The sequence below is a fragment of the Atractosteus spatula genome, chromosome 23, assembly GCF_055471065.1.
Source record: "Atractosteus spatula isolate fAtrSpa1 chromosome 23, fAtrSpa1.hap1, whole genome shotgun sequence".
Taxonomy (NCBI): domain Eukaryota; kingdom Metazoa; phylum Chordata; class Actinopteri; order Semionotiformes; family Lepisosteidae; genus Atractosteus; species Atractosteus spatula.
Window position 1 is genome coordinate 453029 of NC_142728.1, and position 22411 is coordinate 475439.

General features: G+C 39.7%; 1 protein-coding gene across 1 annotated transcript; it reads left to right on the forward strand.

The window, feature by feature from the left end:
- The first annotated feature begins 233 nt into the window (after positions 1-233).
- aif1l (allograft inflammatory factor 1 like) lies at positions 234-18406 on the forward strand. Its single transcript, XM_088940600.1, has 6 exons — positions 234-406; positions 588-649; positions 5966-6032; positions 10699-10740; positions 11214-11376; positions 16045-18406. Exons 1-6 carry the CDS (start codon positions 382-384, stop codon positions 16130-16132), a joined length of 447 nt encoding a protein of 148 aa, XP_088796726.1. The 5' UTR covers positions 234-381; the 3' UTR covers positions 16133-18406.
- The last annotated feature ends 4005 nt before the right edge of the window (positions 18407-22411 follow it).

The following is a 22411-nucleotide window of genomic DNA, read 5'->3' on the forward strand; positions in this document are numbered from 1 at the left end:
AATTTCTTATATACGGTAAAGGGTATTTAATATGAGCAACTGTATTTCAGATCACATCAACGGAGCCTCTAACGCCAGATCTGGGTTTTCTCCAGGAACATAAGTTGCACTGCTGCACAGTACAGTATATCCTTACAATGCCACTGAACAGCGGTGATGCGGCTCTTCTGTTGATGTAGTGCCAGTGGAGGCCGGTTGGGGCTCTCAAGTGCGGGTCATCTCTTCAAACACGGAGCAGTATCAGCTGCTAGGAGTGCGGGCACAAGCCTCACTCTCCCCAGTGCGCCTCAGAGTCCAGCGGTCAGGAAGGCGCGCAGATCGGGCTTTGCACGTTTGTATTTTGTGAGGTTTTTGTTTTTGTTAACAAAAAGCAACCGGAAGATGCCTTCAGATCAGAACTTGCAAGGTAGAAATCGATATCTACAGTATATCAGCACTTTTAAAGCGAGAGACGGTACCTCTTTACTGCCCCCGAGTTCGCTTGGGACGTTGGGCAATGTGATTGCTTGAGCACTGTTGATCAGATTCAAACTGGCTCGGAGTCTGTTGGCGGTTTAATAATAATGCTTGCTTTTTTAAATTTGCAGGAGGAAAGGCATTTGGATTATTAAAAGCCCAACAAAGGGAAAGGCTGGAACAAATTAACAAGGTACAATACGCTTTTCATTTTTTAAAATCCTTTTCTGCCTCTACTTGTGCTCTGCGACAGCATTGCGTGCAATTTCAGATTATCCAGAGGGCTAATTAAATCGTTTAGCCAATCAATTTAACGTCCGAATTCCCCGGTTCATGTAATACAAGTACGTTTTTCTTTCTTAAATGTTAAAAGAAAACATTTAGCTATCCATAAAGTCGAGAAGTACAGTACTTGTATTAAAATATCTGTAGTGATGAAGGATGTGTTCATCCTAATGAGCTGTTTAATTCCTGAATTGTAACGTTAAATATGGAAAATTTATATTCATTTTGTTAGAGTATTGCTGGAATCAAAATTAAGTAATATTGTGTATATTGTTTCCACACTGCTAAACTTGTGCAGCTGAATTTCAAAACAAAGCTAAATGCGATTCCACTTACTCTTAAAAGTACATGGTACTTGTTTAGTGCTGTTGTGTGAATGCAGTGTACAGATTTCAGATCTCAACAGGTTCAGGTGACACTGGAATTTTGCCTTTGCTCTGTAGTTCTTGCACTGTTGGTGGCGACAGCTCATTAATTCATTATCATTTTTGTACAATATATACCTTTAACCTGTCAACGGTTTTGCTTTGCTTTGTCCCAAAACGAAAGCTGTGCTGTAATAATTGAACCAGAAGTAATACTTCATAAAAGTAGAAATTTCTGCTAAGAAAATGGCAGAAGAGCTGCATCTTGACTTAAAAGACCTACACTGTAGCCTGTTCTGCAAAATCCTTGTCTTTTGAGGCATTGAATTACTTTTCCCTATTTAGAAAACTTCAGAGATCTGGCAACCCTGCCAGTGTGCTGAGGGATACACAACAGGTGCTCTGAAAGAGTCTGTTCTTTTCAGCTGCACTGGAGTGCCTTATTCTGGCTGTGACAGTGCTTCTCCTTCTGCTGTGTTTTAAAGTTGTTGTTTTTATTAGCTGTAGTATGGTATTGGAATTACAGTTGGCTCCAAACCTATGTCCTTGTTATAATGTTACCAAAAGCTGGTTTTACCAAAACACAGCAAGTGAACATTCAGTATTTCTTGGGTGAATGAATTTAAGCACAGGAAGTTGTAAGATACCAGTATTGGGTGAAAGCGAAATACGATTGGCCCAATTACTTACATATTTATCTAAATAAATGATGTTTTCTTTTATTCAGTAGATATGATTAAAATAAGTCCTGCAAATGTAAGCCTGTAATATTAGTTTTACAAAGGCTCTATAAACTCAAGTTTATAGAAGCATCATCATGGGGAAAGTCTGAAAACTATCAGAAAATCTAAAATAAAATATTACCAACATCAATATTTCTAATAAAATAAATAAAAAAGTCAATAAGACATTCCAGATTTGACTGTATTGTCCATCATCCAGAAGTTAAAGGCTAATGGGATAGGTGCTACCCAACCAGAAAGAGAACATGTATTCAAATGTAGTCAGAGAAGTGGTTTGACAATTAATTCTCAACCAAGGACAACAACTGAGAACCTTCAGAAAACACTGGCATCTTCGGTTCACAATATATACAAAGCTACAGTACCATTTGAGGCTAAACTCATGAATCTGGTGTCTGCAGCAAAGTTTCATAGCAATATTGAAAGAACAGACATGAATTAGCAAAGTCACAGATACATGTCTCAAGTCAGATGAAACATCATGACATGGCTGGATGAAACACAAACAAACAAAGAATTTCTGGGCAGTCTCTCCAGGAGTATGATAAGCACAGCAAGATGATGCTGAGGTGGAAAAACAGTGTCATCCCTTCTGTGAAGAATAGAAGTAGGTCTGATTTAGAGCTGTTGTGCAGCTACTGATCCTGGTGCCCTTGCTAGAATTCAAAGGTGGATGGACTCCAAATTATATCCGAATATTTTATCAAAAAACCTCTTTCCTCTGCTAAGAAGATCAACCTTGGTAGCAAATAGGAATTCCAGCAGGCTAATGACCCAAAACCCAGCTCTAAATGTATTGCCAAATGGTTAAAGGAGCCTAACTTCAACGTTTTTAATTGGCCATCTCCATGTCCCAGACAGAGGAATGAACTGAATGAAGCAGTTCCCAAGTGCAAACAGCATAATCCAGAGGAGCTGGAGAGGTTCTGCATGGACAAAACATCAGAAATGTCTGAGATCTGCCTGAAACTAATAAAAAGCTACAGGAATCTACAACAGAGTAGTTGCTGGGTTGTGATTCATTTTGAACGTAACATATTTGGAGAAATGTGCACTTTGGTCATTTCTGTTTTTGTGATACCCAATACCATTCCTACAATATTTCAGGTCTTCAGTTTATTTATTCACCTAATGCTCAATGTAAACTTGCATGTTTTTTTCTTGTGAAACCAACTTTCATTAACAATGGAGCTAAGAATACTTTGAGGACCAGCTAAGAAGGAAGGAGAAAAGCACCATTTGTAACATTTGTAACATGTAGCGTAATGAGGGGTTTGTAACACAGCATGAGAGCAGTTAGCCTCACTGACCCTTGGATCCATGGTGCTGTTGCAGTAACCAGCCTGCTCAGTACAAGAGGAACTGCAGGTTCAGCTGCCAGTTGTGGCTGATGAGCCAAAGGTGTAAAACCACCGCCTGGGGAGCATGACTGCACACACTGAAGTCAGAACGATTGCTGAAACAGGGAATATTAGGGTACACTGGGAACATTAGAGAACATTTGGGAGCACTGGGAAATTTAGGGGACTTTGGGGAACATTAGGGTACACTGAGAACTTTAGGGAACATACCGTGAGGTGTAAGTGCAGGCGTGAAATCCTTTCTTCAAAAAAAGCACACTGTTTTCTTCCACTTTATATAAGATACATTGGTCTTCAGTAATGATGGCTTCCTGGTATTATTTTACTTTTGGTTTAACTAAAATATCTGCATAATGTTTTTAAATTTTTGCTTTACTTTCCTTTTATTCTTCACAGGCATAGAAATTAAAATCTTGTGTCATGCTGGTACTGAAAGCCAAAGGCAGTTTATATAATCTAAGTTTTGCCACAGGGGTTATTTTGATTGCTAGTCCTTGAGGCCATATTGGAATCAAGCTTTGATGCAGATCCAGGTCCGTACAGCAGAGGAAGGTTAGTTTAAGGTCACAAAGGGTACAGTGGCGCCTGCCTCTCTCCTGGCACACTGCGCCATGTGCTCCAGTGATTATTGAGTCATCTAGTGCTGGGTCTGGCCACACTGAACTCCTTGGTCTGAGCAAACAGAAACACACTTTTGAGCTTCTGATTGCTATAATGTAAGATTGTTGTTAATTTGAAGCCAGTGACAAAGGGGCTGTTGTCACAGTAGGAGAAGACACAGAAGCCTGGCAGTTGTATTCTCATTGTTCGGTTTCACTAAGAACCACATGTACTGTACCTCCTTCTTTGTGTCTGTGGTTGCTTTTAATAAAGATTATTTCCCCTTTAGTAGGATGTTTCAATCCTTATCCAAATTTTCCCTGTTCACTGCGCAATTGTCAATCTTAAGATCTAGGGAGCATTTTTTAATATTTATTTTAATAAACAGTTGAGAACAGAAATAGAACAATAAACAGGACATTTTCATGATTGCTAGAAAAAAAAACCACTTCTAAAGTCCCCAGCTTTGATCCTCAAATGATCCTCAGATTAAAACATGGCATCTTTAGACACATATTCAGTTATTTAGATCATGACAGAACGAATCTGTATTTTATTTAAGCTGGCTAATTAACAAAAAGAAATGCTGCTGGATTGTGTCTGTCCCAGAACAGCGCCGAGGGCCTTTGACTTATTATACTGGACAGACCAAGAATGCAGCACCTATCAAATGGTTTAAAGAAAGTCCAACTGCACTCAACATGCACAAACCCATTTTTGTGGTATATATTAAAATAGTCCTTAAATAAATAGTGCTTATGTATTTGAGTTCTTACTTCCATGGTTTTATTCCTAATTTAGTTGCCTTCCAAAGGCCAATAACACTTTGTATCAGTGTTAGCATTTTGAACTAGGTCTTGCTTCTTTCTTACTGAAATTATTTCTGTCATTATCGCAGTCCTCCAGTGTTCATTGTTTCGTGCTGGCCAGACTCATTGTGCTGCTGTTTTGAGATACAGTCAAAGAGGAATGTCCTTGTTCAGCACATTCCTGACAGAACCTATTCATACCCCCTCCACCTCTTGTGTGCAGAGCCACACATACCTGGTGTTTAGTTAACTTGCTATTTCTCTCACTGGTCGAAAACATTTTAGCAAACACTCTGACACTGAATGTCCATTCAAACATGGGCAAATATTCGCTGTATGTGGTTTTGGTTTAGAATGGTACGTACATGGCTGAGAGGTCACGTACACAAAACAGAAAAAAGGGAATAAGAAGATAAACAACAGGAGCGGAAATCAAAATGATACACCCTGACCTTCAGTCTCACTCCCGGTCTGATCTGTAGACAGCGGTGTGTTAAAACCGAAGCCAATGTGTAAAAGATTAAGTATGAATGAAGTGAGGCTGAAGTGTCAGACAGGTCTGGAAACACAAGCCTGACGTCTAAAATGAACTGGGCCATGGTGGCTTGTGTTTTGCAGGCACGTTAGCCAGTACGCTGGGCAGAGAACCTCCATCTCAGGCGTTTCCTTTCATCTCTCTTGCTGCTAATGGTGTTTTTCTGTTCTGTCTGATAACCCTGTAAAAATAGGTCAAGATGTGGTATTTAGTTACGGAGAGTCTAGAGAACCAGGAGAGGCAGAGAGCTCTGTTAATGGCCCAAGGCTTTTGATGGCTACATTTGCGTGTCTGTAATCAGAGCACAGAGCCCAGGCTAGAGAGAGAATGTAATGCAGTTCTCTTGAAAAATAGATCTTTTTTAAAAAAAACCTGATAAAAGCTCTCTCTTTTCATAGAATTAAACCAGGGTGGCTGAAGCAGGAAAAATCTAAAACACGTACATTCCCAGCCTTATTTTACAGTAAGCCTGTAACAATATGTTGTTGAATTAATATATTATAAAGATTGCAGCAGCCTTGTGATGTGGATGTGTATTTGCATCTGAACTAGAAAATTTAAGATGAATAAGGACAAGCCTGGTGGTTGCTGCTCTCAGTATGTGCTTGTCAGCTTACATGTTAAAACACTTTATTAGATACTGGTTGATAAAATATTTATTTCCGACAGATGGTGATGGTGTATTATAGCTCCTCCTCAGCTTGATCGGAAGCTCTTTAATAGATGTTGATCCGTAAATAATTTGCCTGTGGGGGTGTTACAGATGTTTTACAGATTACATGTATTAATGTTTGCATTTCTTTTTTTTTAGGAGTTCCTTGAAGATCAGAAGTACAGAGATGAGGAGGACCTGGTAGAGAAGCTAGACTCCTTTAAAAGTAAATCTTCTGATGAGTACCTTCCTTGAAACTACAGCACTTCACTGTGGTCACTTACCATATCATTGTGCCACTAGGTGCCTTAGCACTAGCTGAGTTTTTGTGACACTGAAAGTATTATAAACTCTACAGGGCACAAATGTTTTTTTTTCCCAACTTTATACTTTCTGTATTATAGAAATGGAAAATATGAATAAGCAATTGGGCAGCTTAATATGAATGAAAATGCTAACACTTCATAGTGAATCCCAGCATCAGCTTCCCAAAACAAACGTTATCCTGTATTAGTGGCAGTGCAGTGCCTCTTTGAGCTCTCACGGGCCCAGGCAGTTCTCAGGCTCTGTGCACAAGTACAGGCCTTCAGGACTACTAGCAGACAGCTGAGGAAAAAGGGAGTCGAAGACAGAGACTGTGCCCAAGGGGAGCCCCCAATGCCCCTAAAATGTGTGGCGATAAACGCGGCTTGTTTGAGGCTCAGACACGTAGGGAGGAGTCCAGTTTTCATGCATCCAAGTGCTGTGCACTGTTAAAATCCGCCGGAAACGCACAAAAGAGTGGGAAGGTGTTGAAAGGGGGTTCCGTGAGACCCCCGTCTCTTGTGGAAGACTGGCTTTCTCTCGCACTGGCTGCGGTGGGCGGGAGCTGCTTGTGCAAATGAGAAGCGAGGGTCCAGGAACAAGCCCCTCCTTGTGACTGGGCTGCAGGGATTCTGAGGCCACCTCCCACGCCAGGCCCACTGCCCAGAGCTCACGAACAATATTGGCATTGTCCTGTTTTCAGTAGGCGACACGGTTTTTGTTCCATGAAACTGCATTGGAGGCTCTAAACAGGCTTCTTATTGTGAAATCTTTTTAATGGGTTAATCCACACGCACCTTAACTGTCAAACAGAGAGCTAAAATGGAATTTCCTTGGAGGCGGACAATTATTTTCCGATTTATTTATGTACATTTTTTAAAACTAGTTTAAAATTATTCCTGATGGTTAAGTAGCATATGATTTTCTAAAATTAAAAATTAGTTATCCTGCCAAGCAAGGACTTAATAGTTTAAATTAAAGTCAAAAATTGTAAATTAATTTAGGCTTAAGAGCAATAAAGAAGAAAAGAGTTTCTATACTTATACTTGACCAAATCCAAAGCTGGATACATTTACTTAAATCACATTTTACACATTAGTTAACCTTTACAAACACTGGAAAGTTTTCTTGCACACCGAAGACAAGCCATTGGAAAAAAAACAAGAATAAAAAAAAAGTAGACTTCCTTTGAATTACATTTAAAACACTTTTAAATTACATTTAGTGTTGCTCTGTAATTGACCTTTTTTTCAAAGAAGCAGAGTAGATCTTTAAATCATTGCCCAAAAAAACAGCAGATTGGAACAGTGTCTGGTTGCAAGCTCAGGATTAAGTTTGTTTTAACCAGAAAATAAAAATGCACACTTTCCCAGCTCAGGCACATTGTGATGTGTTGGTACTGTATGTGTTGTTGAAAAACTGACTGCTTCACTAAATATCTGATTGGAATGCTGTAGCTCAGTTAGCTGCATTAACTGCTGAGAGTTCCTGGCCTCTGCAGGAGATGTACTATTTGACTTTACTTATTTGTTCTGGGTTTCTTTGCTAATCTGAAGAGTGTAAGAGGCTATAAGTATTATAATAGCAACCAAAGCATTTTGCACACACCAAATTAAGATTGGAGGGACTGATGGCACTGTATTGTTTATATTCATAACTCATTAGAAGTATAACTAACATTAGTATGATCACAAATACTGTATTCTGTGCAAAAATACAGTACAACTTTTTTTTTATCAAAACGTGACTGACATGGACCCAACAGTGTTGTTATTATCCCACGACTTCATAGTAGTATTTTTTCTGTCACTAAACCCCTTTTGCAATGTAAAGCAATATAGCATTAGCAGTCCGAGTGGCACATTTGGGTTACTGCTTAATAATTGTGGGAAACACAGTGACATAAATAATGTCAACACCTTAACATCAGTAGTTCATCAGTAAGGAGGAGACAGCTTTGAGATGGATATGTACATATACTGTATATGCAAATATGATAAAGAGCATTACTGTAAAAGAAAGTGATAGAAAACTAAGAATGAATTCCTTGATGAGTAGACCATTATCTATCCAGGAATGAAGAATGAAAAGTAATCCAGGAATTACAATGATGAAGGCCGTCCATGCTGCACTTGCATCTAGTCCTTCTGTATATACAGTAGCTCCAACTAGAAAGCTTTTTGCTGTCCATCCTTTTACACCCATGTTTCCCTGCATCACTGCCTGGAACCAATAGGTGATCCCAGTTTTTCAGACAACCCTCACTTAATTATTGTAAAAATCCAGCAAGCAAAAGCTCCCGCTGTCTCCCAGGGGTCTGCAGGTTTTGCGGTGATATCAGTTACAGATACACGACACCTCCCAGTAGGTGCTTAGTCCCCTGTCAGCAAACCTGGAGCAACACAGCTCTGTGGGTGGCCGGAGAGCAGGTAAAAGTCATTGCTGGCGAGCCACGTCTTAAAACATATGGTTGGGACCTAGTGTAGTGTTCGAATGTCCAAAATAATAGTCTACAGAAACACTTATTTTAACATAAATGATTTGTAAGAACTTGGCAAAGGCAGAAATCTGGCCTGTGTGAGGAACTTGCAGACAGGGAAGTACTTCAGAGTGGAGTAAGAAGTGAAATTGGTCGGTGTCCTGTTATTTAGTACATTATGTGAGGAGTACATCTCTTGTAGCGCTGCTGTCCGTGTTGTTACAGATCTCTCAAAGCACGTCTCAGAGCTCACCCCTCCACCTGTCAGGACCACCTGTCTGAATAGGAGACAGCTGCCCACTACACAGCTGTCATGTGGAGGAGGAGGGCTCAGCTCTCAGTTTAACTGAACACTGGCTTCTTGTGACATTGCTGTTGGCTTCTTTGAGTCTGCAGCTCCCTCGAGGCAGAGTCTTGTCCACAGCCGCTTGTGAAGTTAACTTGCTTGGACGCACTGAACTGTCTGGAGCTTGGTGCCAATTAGTGCCACCACATGTGCCTCACATACGAGGCAGCGATGAGTAAAGAGCTTCTCTCAGCTGCATTGGTTGTTCTAGTCAGGACAGCCAGAATGGCTGCTGCTGCTAGCAAGGCAGGCAGAGGTGAAGCAAGAGTTAAGGCCCACGTGCACAGTTGCTGAAGGACATCGGAAAAGGTTTTTCTGTGACCTAAGCCTTAGCCGGACTGGATGGTCTTTAGCGGGTAATGTGCACATTTCCAGATCGTCCCTTCAGCCCGGCCCTCTGTGTTTTTCACTGTTTTTTTAAGATGACAATAACAAAGTGCCGCTGAGTATTTTCTCATGAGAAGTATTGTTTGAATGTTCTTGGCCTTGATGTGAGCTCAGATGCAGTGCTCTGCCGTGATTTGTGCCTGCGATGTTTTTAAAAGCTGTCTGTTTGCTCTCCAGCTGCTGACAGTCCCTGGCTGGGGAGTGTTTTTTACAACTGCAACTGCCTGGTCAGGACATGAACCCGAGGCAGTCAATCCTGGCTCATCTCGCTCTGCTTCGTCAAATAATTTGGTTTTCCCTGATTTATTATTAGACCTGAGATGGGAAAGCTTTGCAATTTCAGGCAATTTGATTCTTATTTAGATCTAGAAAGAGAAACATCAGTTTGGTTGTGAAAGGGAGTGTTACAGGGATGTTAGGATTATAAGTTTTGCAAATCATTTCAACTTTTTTTTAACGACATTGTGGATGTCTCTGATCATTCTTATTCTGCCTTAATATCTCCCACATCTGAGCAAAGATTTAAACAACTGAAGCAACGTAGCAGGATAGATCTCTCTGAAAAGTGGGACCTGTATTCTGGGCTAGGCTCCTGTTGGTGTCAGAGCTTCTCTTTAATGTGTGATCCAATCAATGTCAGCTTCTAAAGGCATCATTTCCCTGCAGAGGACTGAAGAGTTACTCTTGGCAATTTCCTTTCATGTCATTCAGCAGCTCCAGTGACCCGAAGAAACGTCTTTTCCAGCTTTCCAACACCAAGTTTAAATTAATCATGCTTCACTCCCCATAGACCACATCAGTTTCTACATGTTCTGGTCTGTAGAACAGCAGAGAGCTAATACATTTAAGTATCATAAGTATTCCGTTACAGCCAAATTAACTGTAATTATTGGCACAGTAATTAACCATAATTATTAGCACAGACTTTGTTAAATTATTGTAGATAACCAGGTAGCTCATTTACCACTGGCTAAAACAAATGCTCCATACATTTTAAGAAGGTATAATTGGAAAAAAACAGTATTTTAACAAACCTGCTAAATGAGTGAATTATCTTTGCTTCATGAAAAGTGTCAGTAATGTCTGCAACTATACATGTACTTGAGAGAATTAGCTATATGCACTGAGACTCAGTTTATTATTTGGGATGGGTATCAGATCAGCCTTAAATACTTTGGCTTCAAGAGTGTTGTGTACTTGTTTCCATCTTAATAAGCATTTACAATCAGATCTCTTCTTTCCTCTCCAGTATAGATATCTTCACCACAATCATGCTTTTGTACTGTTTAGTGGTTTCATCCTATGTATGAACTTTCAGATTATGAGATTCGTTTATTATCTCTGACCATTTTCTTTTGCATTTTTATCTGTTTTTAGATAAGTATGCAGAGTTTGACCTGAATGATCAAGGAGAGATTGGTAAGTGTGTGACCTTCCAGCACATTTAGGTTTTCAATTTATCAAGAATAAAATGTATCACCTCTGGGAACATCCTGACACTAAAGGTGTCAGAGTAGCACTTCTTATTAGAACAGTCACAGTAGCGTTTTGTTCATTTTTATTACTGCTGCTTGAGAACTACACCTGTCACATTGCCTGGTTGCCTGTTCATCTTCTAAATTAAAATGTTTAATATTCCTTTAGCTTTCTAGTTAAGAATAACATTTAAAGAACATAAGAACAATTTTAGACAACAGATACTGCAAGTAAAATTATTTTTTCTTGTTTTCCCGAAGTGATTTGGAAATGCTGGGTCTCATTCGATTTAAGTTTGGCTCCTGTCCTTTGTATAGTGACAGAATGTCACATGGTTAGGATCCCTCCTTCATTGTAATGAGCTTAGAGGCAGCAGGTGTGAGTGGCTGATGGCGAGGACTCTGTGCTCCCTCCAGACATGATGGGCTTGAAGAGAATGATGGAGAAACTGGGGGTGCCCAAGACTCACCTGGAGATGAAGAAGATGATCTCGGAGGTGACGGGAGGGTGCAGCGAAACCATCTCGTACAGGGACTTCGTCAAGATGATGCTGGGGAAGAGATCTGCTGTCTTAAAACTGTGAGTGGTGGCGACTCTGGGGACCACATCCGGGGGCTAGTGTCCAGGCAAAAGCTGCCCTTGAACACGCGTCTGTTTCTTGGTTGATCTGTTGCAAAATCAGCATGTTATTGTCCCTCGGTGGGCTTCCTGGGCGGGTGGGGTTTTACAGTGGAAGGAAGGCAGAGTCCAGCGCCGTGGGCCTCCTCCTCAGATCCCCGATCAGAGTGCGGAAACTCCCCGCCGTGCGTCTCCTCCGGTCAGGCCGTCGGGGTAGTTCGTCAGGATGGGTTCTCTAACATGCAGTTGTGTTATGCGCTTTAATCTCAAAAGGGCGTCATGCCAGCAGGCCATCCATAACCTGCTATGGAGAACAACAATCTGGATGTGCTTGGAACTTGTAAACAAAAATAAATATTTATTTGCTTAGATAGATAGATAATACTTTATTAATCCCGTAGGGAAATTGATGTGTTACAGCAGTCCAGCCCAAGACAAGCAAAACAGACATCAGAATAGTTATAAAACAAAAGACAAACAAGATAAATAAAAATAAATAAATACATAGGTGTGTGCAAAATGTGCTGATCATAGTCACTGTAAAAACAATAAAATATGTGCAAAATGTGCATAAGTTTATACAGACTGATTGTCCAAAAAGTACAATGGAGTAAACATGCTGTCCATAGAGGAGCAAATGAAGGGCTAACAGTCCTAGCCTAGGGCAGCGTTATACACCCTGACAGCCGCCGGGAGGAAAGACCTGCGGAAACGTTCCCTTGAACACCGTAGCTGGAGCAGTCTATTGCTAAATGTGCTCCGCTGCCCAGTAACAGTCCCATGAAGCGGATGAGAGGTGTTGTTCATGATGGCTGTGAGCTTGGTCAGCATCCTCCTCTCAGCCACCACCTCCATGGGGTCAGTGCACAGTGCACCAGTGCACACCCTAAGAAAAAAGATTTTGGCCTTTGGTATATTGAAAAGTTGGCAGTATTTATGTTTTAGTCGAAACCCTGAGCTTTTGTGACCCTGAACCAGACAAAGTTCCTTTAATCCAAATATGCTAATTGTTTCATGAAGTGAACTTTTCCTTTCCACTTCTTTCCTCCCTCACGTGCTTCTGTCAGCCCCGGGAGTCACTTGACCTGCAAACATGGTTCATTGAAATTGGCCTGTGGGTACAGTACTTGAGCTTAGAACAGTGTGTTCAGATCAAATGTTTTGCCATTCCATTTTTTATTACACAGTAATCTGCTTTATCTTACAAGATAACGAAAGTGGTATACAGTAGCTTGCTGGTATGTTTCAATTATGCTGTTTAGTTGCCTGACTTACTCTTTATACTTTATTATTTTTTATAGTTTATTATTCACTTTTATGTCTGTATTTTGTAAAATCATCCTACTTCTTTTGTCACTTGATTACATGTTTCCCTGCATTCAAAGGCATTAACAGTGAAGTGCTCCTTCTTCCATTTACATAAGAGACAACAGAATTTTACTTCCTGCTCATTCTCATTCAATCTATAAATGATATCACATTCGTCACCCTTGTAGCAGCCTCCTGGCTCGTCTGACTCATGGAAGCTGAATCAACACATCTGTACAGTATAAGATTTCCACTAGTGTGTGACAAGAGGCTAAGGTGTCAGTCCCCAGAAAATTAAATCACCTTTTGCAATTCCTTCGTAATGAAAAGAGGTGGTTTTTACTTCATCGTAGACTTAACTTGCACATCAAGAGACTGTCATTTCACTGACTGCACCTCTCCAGTTGTTGCCCAATACAGCACCGCAAAAGCCTTCCCCTTCCACGGTATCACATGCTACATACATTGTAGCATGTATAGGATCACACTGTGTGATATCTGAGAGATTTTAATTTGCATTTAGCTACCCAAGGGTATGTAGCATTTACGCCACTTAAGCCCCCCGTGCAGGTTGTGTGTGGTGCATGCTTCATAATCCTCCTGTGCATCTATAAAAAGCCTCCAAAGCATGTTTGCTTTAGCCCTGCAGCAATGCATCTTTAAGATAAGCAATTGCAAAGAATCTCTGGTCACCTCTGTCATAGTGTCCCGAAATACCTTTCACCACTGAACCTCAAAATAATACCAAACACTTTTGTATTTTATTTACATATTTCTTTAGTTTAGGTGTCTCTAATTGCTCTAATAGGTTAAAAATGATAATGCTACTAGTTGATGGGCTGCAAAAAAACCTAACAAAATTCACATTCTTTCCTGATGATGTGTGTATCTCTCCAGCATCATTCCATTTCAGAAGCATATACCCATTCCTTGCCTGTCTCAAGAAAAAAACCTTTTTTTCTTTCCTGATCCTGAATGTCAGCACATGTTTTGGTTTCCAAACTGAGTCCTGTGGGTCCCATGGGAATGCTGTGTTAGTGTCACTGTTAGGCCAAAGTAAGACTAAAGTATCCTCAGAGCTTGTCCCTCTCTCCTGAAAAGATTCAATATCCAAAAGGCTGTTTTCGTGCAGACAGACCTATCTGAGCTTGCACTGCATGGTTTTCTAGCACCACTCCTCCAGTGCGAGGAGTCACTATCGAACCCTTGCTTCAGGAGTTTTCAAAATACAGGCTTTGTGTGCAGGATTGACATGATCAGAATGCTGAGGCCGTTTTTTTTTTCCTGTTGAATCCTTGCTTTATTGTAGCTGCATCACGTAAGACGCCTTTGGCTATTTCAAAAGCGTAGCTACAGAAAGGAGTACAGCCACTCTAAAGTGATTCTTTAGAGTTGTGAGCGATTTTTTCTGGTTCATTTTTCCCCACTTAAGCTTACTGGGAACAAACATTATTTTGGCAACTGACCAAGTTGGCAACGGAAATCAACAGCACAAGGCCAAGCTTATAAATCTGCGATCAGGTTTAATTTAGTTTGCAGAGAAATGACAGAATATAACACATATTTGTTTAAGACAATCCTGACATGCTGTATGTAGTCCTGGCCTCTAATACTAGGCTATGCTGGTGGCCATGCCTGGAGTCAGAGGAGTTTATAAATCCTTTACTTATAAAATATATATTGGTCTTGAAATGACTAAAGGTAGAAGAATAATGTCAGCATAGGAGGATTTTGATAAAAATAGAAATTAAAGCAGCTACATTACGTTTATTGATGGAATTCTCATTTCTAGAAAATAGAAAACCAAGACATTTTTTGATTTTCAACATAATATTGTTGCTTATTCTTTTGTGTGTTTTTTAGAGAACATGTTAAAAGCTCCAGATTTGTATTTCTGGACAGGCAAGGATAGTGTTTCAACATAGTGGTGGACATGATCTGGTTATCAGATCAGTGTTGTTTTTCCTGAAGCAGAACTACAAACTGCTTTGAAGAACTGGTGCACTCAGCCGTATTTTGTGCTGTGTGTTTTAACAAATCCTATTTTTTGTGGTGCCTGTTCTCGGAGTGTGTCAGACAGAAGAGCTTTATTTCCTTTTCCTTTTTGTGCAGCAGTCCTTCAGGCGTGTTGCACCCTGTAGGCCTCCAGGGCGCTGCTCTGAAGCGCTGGCTGGTACAGGCCGGTGTGAGGAGCAGGCCGAAGGAGAAAGCTATCTCCTGAATTACAGAGCTTCCACCACAGCTAATCTCGGATTTCTTCCAGAAATCCTGAAACAGTGAATGGGCATTAAAAATCTATAGACCAGTTAGGGACCCTGGTTGGGACTGATGAGCCCGTGAACCATTGTGCAGGCCACTCGACATACAGTAAACAGAGAGGGAATAGATCAAATGAAAGGAAGCATGGACTGAAGAGTGAGCCAGAGCAGTTTGCATGTAATGGATTTACACAACGAGCTCCAGCAGCAAGGGAGTAGAATAGCTGCACAACCATTTATCTTTAGGGATAAGGGGCTCTTAAGAGCTTATCGAAGCTTTGCAAGAGGTTAACCAAAAAAGGAAAGTAAAGAAGCTCACTCGAATAGAACTGTCAGCCCCTGTGGTTTGTCACCCAGCGATAAATGATGACAGGACCTGGGGTAAAAATACTTTATGGGGGGGAATGATACCCTAATGAACCAGGCAGGAGCTCTCAGCCACCTGGGGCTTTGGATCAATGTAGGTTAATGTTTGAGAGTGAAAATCATAATCTGGAATCTTGTGCTTGTGCTTCTCTTTTTGCACTGTGGCTTTTGTTGCAGTGTGGGGAAAAATCATAAAATTTTCAGCACAGTTATCAAGAAGTAAACACAAGTTTTAACCTGTGAGTGTCAATCTTGTTTGCACTGCAAGAGCTTTACCTCTGTCAGCAGCCTGAATACATCAGTAGGTTTGTGCTGTTTATGTGATTGTATAATGATGGCCTTGGTGTGTGTGCATGACTGTGTCTGTGTGTGCCCTGTGATGGACTGGCGTCCCGTCCAGGGTGTACCCCGAATTGCACCCCTTTCCGCTCGGGATAGGCACTGGATCCTCTGCGACCCTGAATTGGAAGAAGAGGTTGGACAATGGATGGAAGCAAACATTCTAAATCCAATTAAAAAATGAAATCCATTTTTGCAGAAGCTGCTCTGAGGTTTTTGTTTTCAGATGTACTGTATTTCAGAGCATCGTGAAATAGCAGTCCCTTCTGCACAGATCGCGAGCTGGGGAGACATGATTGCAGGGACCACTGAAGTGCACGCCTCATTGTTTTCCTCTCCCGTCCCCCTTGTGTTGCAGAGTGATGATATTTGAAGACAAGGCAAACGGATCGATCTTGAAGCCCAGCGGCCCCCCGCCCAAGAGAGACATCGCCAGCCTCCCATAGACATGAGGAGCAGCCCAGGAGGCAGGGGCAGCCTGTGGACACACACTTGTCCCATCCTGTGTCTTTGTATCAGTGTGTGAATAGAGCCTTATTGTGAGTCGGGATTCTACTGATGAAGGAGACTCCTTGTAGGCAAGGAACTTGTCTTAGTTCTAAGGAGTCAGCAGAGTACAAAATAAAAACGTAGCTGTGAAGAAACAATGAAAAAATAGTTTTTTTATAATAAGAACAAATGTATATATTTATATTAAGGATAATAAAATATTTTTAATTACAGTACTCCAGACACCTTACACCCCTGTGAACTGAGTTTTGTGCTTTTTATTAAAATGAATAAAGGTTGTTTTAGGAAATAAACCAGAAGTAGCAACTATCTTTTAGATCAGTTCCACATAGTGTAGCTATTCAGAGGGAATAGAGTAGTAAATAGTAGCAGTGAGCAGCCAAGGCCTAAATAATATCTAGATATGTTATTTGTAACACCTAGTAAATGGCTCCTGTAATTATACTAGTTTCTGCACTACTTTCAGCAATGTGTTATGAAATATGAAATTTACCAGTGCAGTGTCTTACATTCCATATGTGGAATTCATAACTCCATAGTTCCTTGAACTCCCGTTGCATGAATGGAAGAAGGTTTGAGCCCTCCGGTTGTATTCCGCCTGTGTGAGTCTGGCTAATTAAGGCACGGCGATTATGCTCAGCTTTCTGTAATGATGTATGATGTTTGTCACTTTGCAACAAAAGAGAAAAAGAAGACCTTTTCTTTTGTGTCGCACAGTAAAGTTAATATGGCAATTAAAATGCTGCACGACTGCAATACAATAAAAAAGCACTGTAGTGCTTCATTAAATGTGGAAGCCTTTGACTTTCCGCTGTAAACTTAAGGGCACAGCATGCTTCATGGGCATGTGGAGCATTTTTTAAAACCAGCTTGCTTTATGTAATGTGCTAAACTTCTTTTTTTTGTGTAATGAAGTCTTGATTCCAAAAGCAAACCCTTCCTTGACCTCATAAATTGGATATGAGTAGTTTTCTTCGTTCCTTGCTTCCTCGCAGTGCTTGCTTATACCTTTTTAAACTGAAGCAATGGACTAAACTAAAAAGAAAAGGTCTCAGAAAAAGTGGACATTTGTTAATAAATGTTTTACTATGATATATTTCTAGAATGAAATTGTGAATCCTCATTTCTGTATCTTACTTTTACTGTTAGTCCTGCATTTTCCAGACTCTTAATCCACAGCTTGTCAAAAGCTTCTGTTCCTGACTTTAAGTGAGGAAATAATTTCACTTTGTCAGTATTCCAGTTAGGAATTGGAATTAAACAGATTATTTGTTATAATTACAAATTGTTTTGTACATTACAGAAGCCAGAATGCCCATACTAAATTCCTTTTTGTAGTTGTTTTTCACTGAAGTCATGAGAAATATACTGAAGTAAATGCTGTTCACTACACATGTTTTTTTTTAAGAAGAGAGGTACCCTCATACTGTATGTAGGGTCATCAACTTTCAGCATTTATTCCTGTCTTAAATCTGCTGGCCTTGAAATGTCTCATGTGCAAAGAAAATAAATCGGGTAACAGTGAAATTGTCTTCAGTGAACGCTTAACTTTGTTCAGAATAAAGACACTGATACAATGCTGGGTGATTCAGAGCTATAACTGGTTTGTTGCTGTACAGTATAAGATCCAAAATTGAATCCTCCCACTGTTTTTACACTGTGTGTTGAACAAATTGCTCCACACCCACAGTCTTAATGAAAAAGCAGGACTGTGTATTGGCTACATCCCTTGACAGTGAGAGCGTTCAGAGATCAGCTATGGATAACCAGATGTTTCGGGATCTTTTTGGACAGGCTTTGCTTTGCTTTCTTTAGGGCAAACAGGAATGACTGAAAAGGAGCACGTGGCTGAAATACAGTAGCTGTAAATCGTACGTAAATCCTACATCACTTAAAACTTCTACTATTATAGAATAATATATGATCTATATATTATTATATAATGCATGTCATTTGATGTCCCATTATTTGTTTAAGGTGTCATAACTAGTTCATTGGTTTATTTTTAAATATATTTTTTCTGTTTGTTCTATCTGTGCCTCTTTTCTCATATTAAAAATACATAACATCAACTCTTAAAAGTTTGTAATGTATTAGTATTACATTTCTTATACTTGTTTTCTCTGTAGCAATTTAAATCTCATGTTCAGTAGCAATTATAAACACTGTAAAATGCAGATACACCAAAGGAATAAAGCTCAAACTATAAATGTGTTTTGTTTTGGTGTCTTGTTGTGGATGATATCAGTAGGTGATGTATTCAGTGTCTACAGTGTGTTACGACGTGAGTCATACTTGTTAGGATGAGTCTTATTTTCAGTAGTCACAGGAACATATCACCTACTGTAGAACTGTACATATTACAAATTGTTGTATTTTTAAATTGGGCTTCATAAATATACTCATTAATTTAAAGCACAGACCTCAAATCTGCAGAATATGTATTTAAATAGTCAATACTTCTTCAAAATGATTGATCTTAATGATTCAGATACCTAATCAATGAAACCATATACATAATGGAGATAACAACTAGGTAACCTGTAATATACTGTATAAGAGGTCATGTAGAATCATGTTTGTATTCAGTCTCCTCCTGTGTTGGGTTTGAGTTCAGCACTGCAGTAAAATCCCGGCAGGTATTTGGGGATCCATTATGAAGTTAGTTGCCATGCTTCCTTTTAGACCAAGCTGATATGAATTCATATTTTGTGATGAACACTCAGATTGTCCTCTGTATGCATAAGAAGTACACCATGGGCATGCCAAAGCAGATGTTAATAAGTGTTTTAGGGCAGGATATTGACAGAACTGCATTCCGTTCAAATTATTCTCACGATGCTGCTCGTGGTTAACGTCCCACTGAGCACGAGAGGCTGTCAGAATCGCAGACTGTGCTCAGACACTCGGACAAGCATCCCGGGAAGCTTGCAGATTCCAGTCAGTGGAATCTGGAAATTACAATGCTGGGATTCTCTCAATATGTGGATGGGTCAAACCAGAAAAGACAGCATTCCGGATAAATGCTAGGTTAATTTTGCTGGGGCTTATGGATCCAGGATCAGACCACTAATTTCTAAATCCAATAATGTAGTGCATTTGAATTCCGAGCGGTAAACCGGAAGAGAAGACTGTCAGGTTGTGGCCGCAGGAAGGCAGGAAGAACCTGAAGCGTGTTTTCGAGGAGACAGATTGGGACTTGTTTTACCCAGGCACCTCAGATGACATGACAACAGTGACTACAGAGTACATCTATACTTGTGTACAATAAATTATTTTATAAAGAAAATAAAGGTGTATTCCAATAATAAGACATACAGTATACATAAGGCACATTAAACACCCCGAATTTGAGGAAGCTCGCTTTTAAGAAAAAGGACTTTGGTGAAATGAATGTTTTTTACTAGGTGAGACAAAGCAGACACCTCTGATGATTGTTTTAACATTCTAAAGTCGGTTTCACTCAACAGTTCAGACGGGGTTATCACTGTGGGGGAGTAAGCTTTCAGGTTCTGATCATTTATGTGGATTCCTATAGGAGTAGTGCAAAATGACAATGTATAGGTTGATGTCTGTTATGCAATGTTATATTTATTTTTAATACATTTGTTTATTTGTACTGTTTGTATGTTTTTTGTAAGTCTCTCTGTGTGTAAAGCACAGCTATTTGGAAGCAAAACAAATTTCCAAGAATTCAGACAATAAAGTATTATCGTATCATGTCAATGAATCAGTCTATTGTGCAATTTCCCTCACGGGATCAATAAAGTATCTATCTTTCTATTGTATGGCTGTTATTATTTTTGTATGTTGCGAGTTACACTGTCCAATTATGTAACTATTGCACAGGCAAAAAAAGTTTCCCAGCCTACACAGCTCTGTGTTTCAGGCACTGTTTGTTAGGTAGGCTTCACAATGGAAGGCGCTGTTGGGGGCTATTCAGAAAAGAGCTTAATATTTTAATTAGGAGTAGAGGCACAGAGCTAAGCTCAGCCAGTAGGGGATCAATGGGAAGAAATGAGATGCACACAACATGCTAATGACAGGGGCTGATGGGGGGCAAACAATTGCTGTAATTAAGACACACATCAGGCTGCCTAACACAGAGGTCTCTCATTCCCAGAAATGCAACACAAAAGCTATTCCAAACGTGTTGTTACGGGTTGGTGGACCGATTACAAAACTGAATATTTTCTGTGCATTGAAAGAGAGAATGAAATCACTTCATTTTTGTCTTTTATAGTCTCTTTGGAATGCTCGTGATTTTAAAAGTTTAGTATTTTGAAATCAGTATAGAAGTACAGGTTTTAAAGGACTTTATACCTTTGTAGGACCTATTAAACCCAAAAATTTTTTTGTTTCCCATGTTTTTTTGTTTTTCCTTCTGCATACGTTTCTTTCCACTTGTTCTTTTCTTTCATTGTCAAGATGATCAATTCCAATTACAGATGCACAGACTGATTTCAGTTCTGTTTTTAAAGTGTCATTTCTGTTGCACATGGATCTGATTTTTATGTTTTATATGTGTCCCTTTGACACAATGCTATCTGCGATTCAATTCAGATTAAAGGCATTTCCTGAAATATCTCAATGCTAAAAATGAGCTAAAAATACTTTCTGGTATTATGACAGTGGATCCTTTAATGTAATGAAACATGCTTCTGTGAAGGAGTAGAACTGCAGCATGGGTTAACCTAAAAATTGCAACCTCAAGACATATTCTTATGCTTTTCTTGTTTAAAATATTTTAATTTTATACTTTAGGACATTGCTAACACAAACTTAAAATTAAATGCCACTGGGTCCAAATATACATGTAAAGGCTAATTAATTTTCAGTTTCTTTTAAATGTTGGTACCTCGAGGCTGTTTTTTCCTTTGTATATCTTCTTTAAGTAAACAAACTTAGTTGCTTTACTTTATTGGCCATGAACTGCTTCTGGGAATACTCACAATGTTTTCAACTGAGTGTTAAAAAATGTGTCCTCAAAAAGTATTTTTTTTTTTTAGAAGCCGCCTGCACCAAGCATAGTTTTCCATTTAGGGAAACCAATTGCTAAATCAAAACCAGTTTCTCGGCTATTTTTAACAGCTGCTTTGGGATGTAAAAAAAAGTAGACATATCCTTGCATAAACTTTATTATATTCACGAGTTCATGTCAAAAACAGCTATTTCTCTGGAGCGTTTTGCAAGCCCAGAGTTGGAAGGAGAATACATTTCTGCCTCACAGAAATATCACTATATTTAAATTTCTATTCTGTTTATTTGCAAATGTAAGTGGGGCACCTTCAACTCATTTTAATCCTATTAGACATGAAACTAGTTTTACAAAACAAAACTAGTGATCTCGTGTTCACACTATTTCTAAGACCCTATATCATACTTTGTGGACTGCAGAAAAGTTAGACCATTGTTGAATAATCTCAGTCTTCTAGGGCTGGCATCCTGAGGTGTTCACAGGCATTTTTCCATTATCTACTCATTAAAACCTAAAAAACTTCAGTTCTTATCAAAATAACCAATTTAATGAAATAATTAAGATGAATGAAAATCAGACACTCTGGCTCTCCAAGACTGTATTTGCCCATCCCTACTGTAGGTCTCTGAATCCAGCAACTGGCTTTTTAGATGAAGACATGCTCCTGATACAGCCTCACCTTGCTTTAGTATAAAAGCAAATGAAATGAGATATATAAATAGGTTATTCTAACTTAAACAGCAGACTAATGAGCAGACTGTTAAATGGACCCGGGGAATATTGAGATGGCTATCTATTGCTCCCGGTTATCTGCCTCGCTAACCAGTGCTGTTGCAAACATGGGTTTCAAAAAGCCAGGCTGTTCATCACGCTCCTGATTAGGTAGTGCAGTTTGGCCTGCAGGGCTCGCATGTCGTGTGCAGGCTTTTGGCAGCTCTTATGAAAGAGACTTTAAAACCTTTCTGGGTGAGGTGTAGCTAACAATAAACCACAATGTGAGTCCATCAAGCCCAGAACACTGTAACAAACCTGAATGGTGAAAGGACATTGCAGCTGACTGCTGTGGGGCTATTGTGCGGGCAGCACAGGTCCTTGACCATAGAGTGCAATGGAAGCAGACTTTTTCTTAACCTTTTATGCTGGTTTTAGATTACGGCTCTCTACAATGTACTACAGCCTTTTGTCCAAGGGTTGCTCTTCAACGAAGGATTTTCTGTTGGGGAATTGTGAGCAGCAC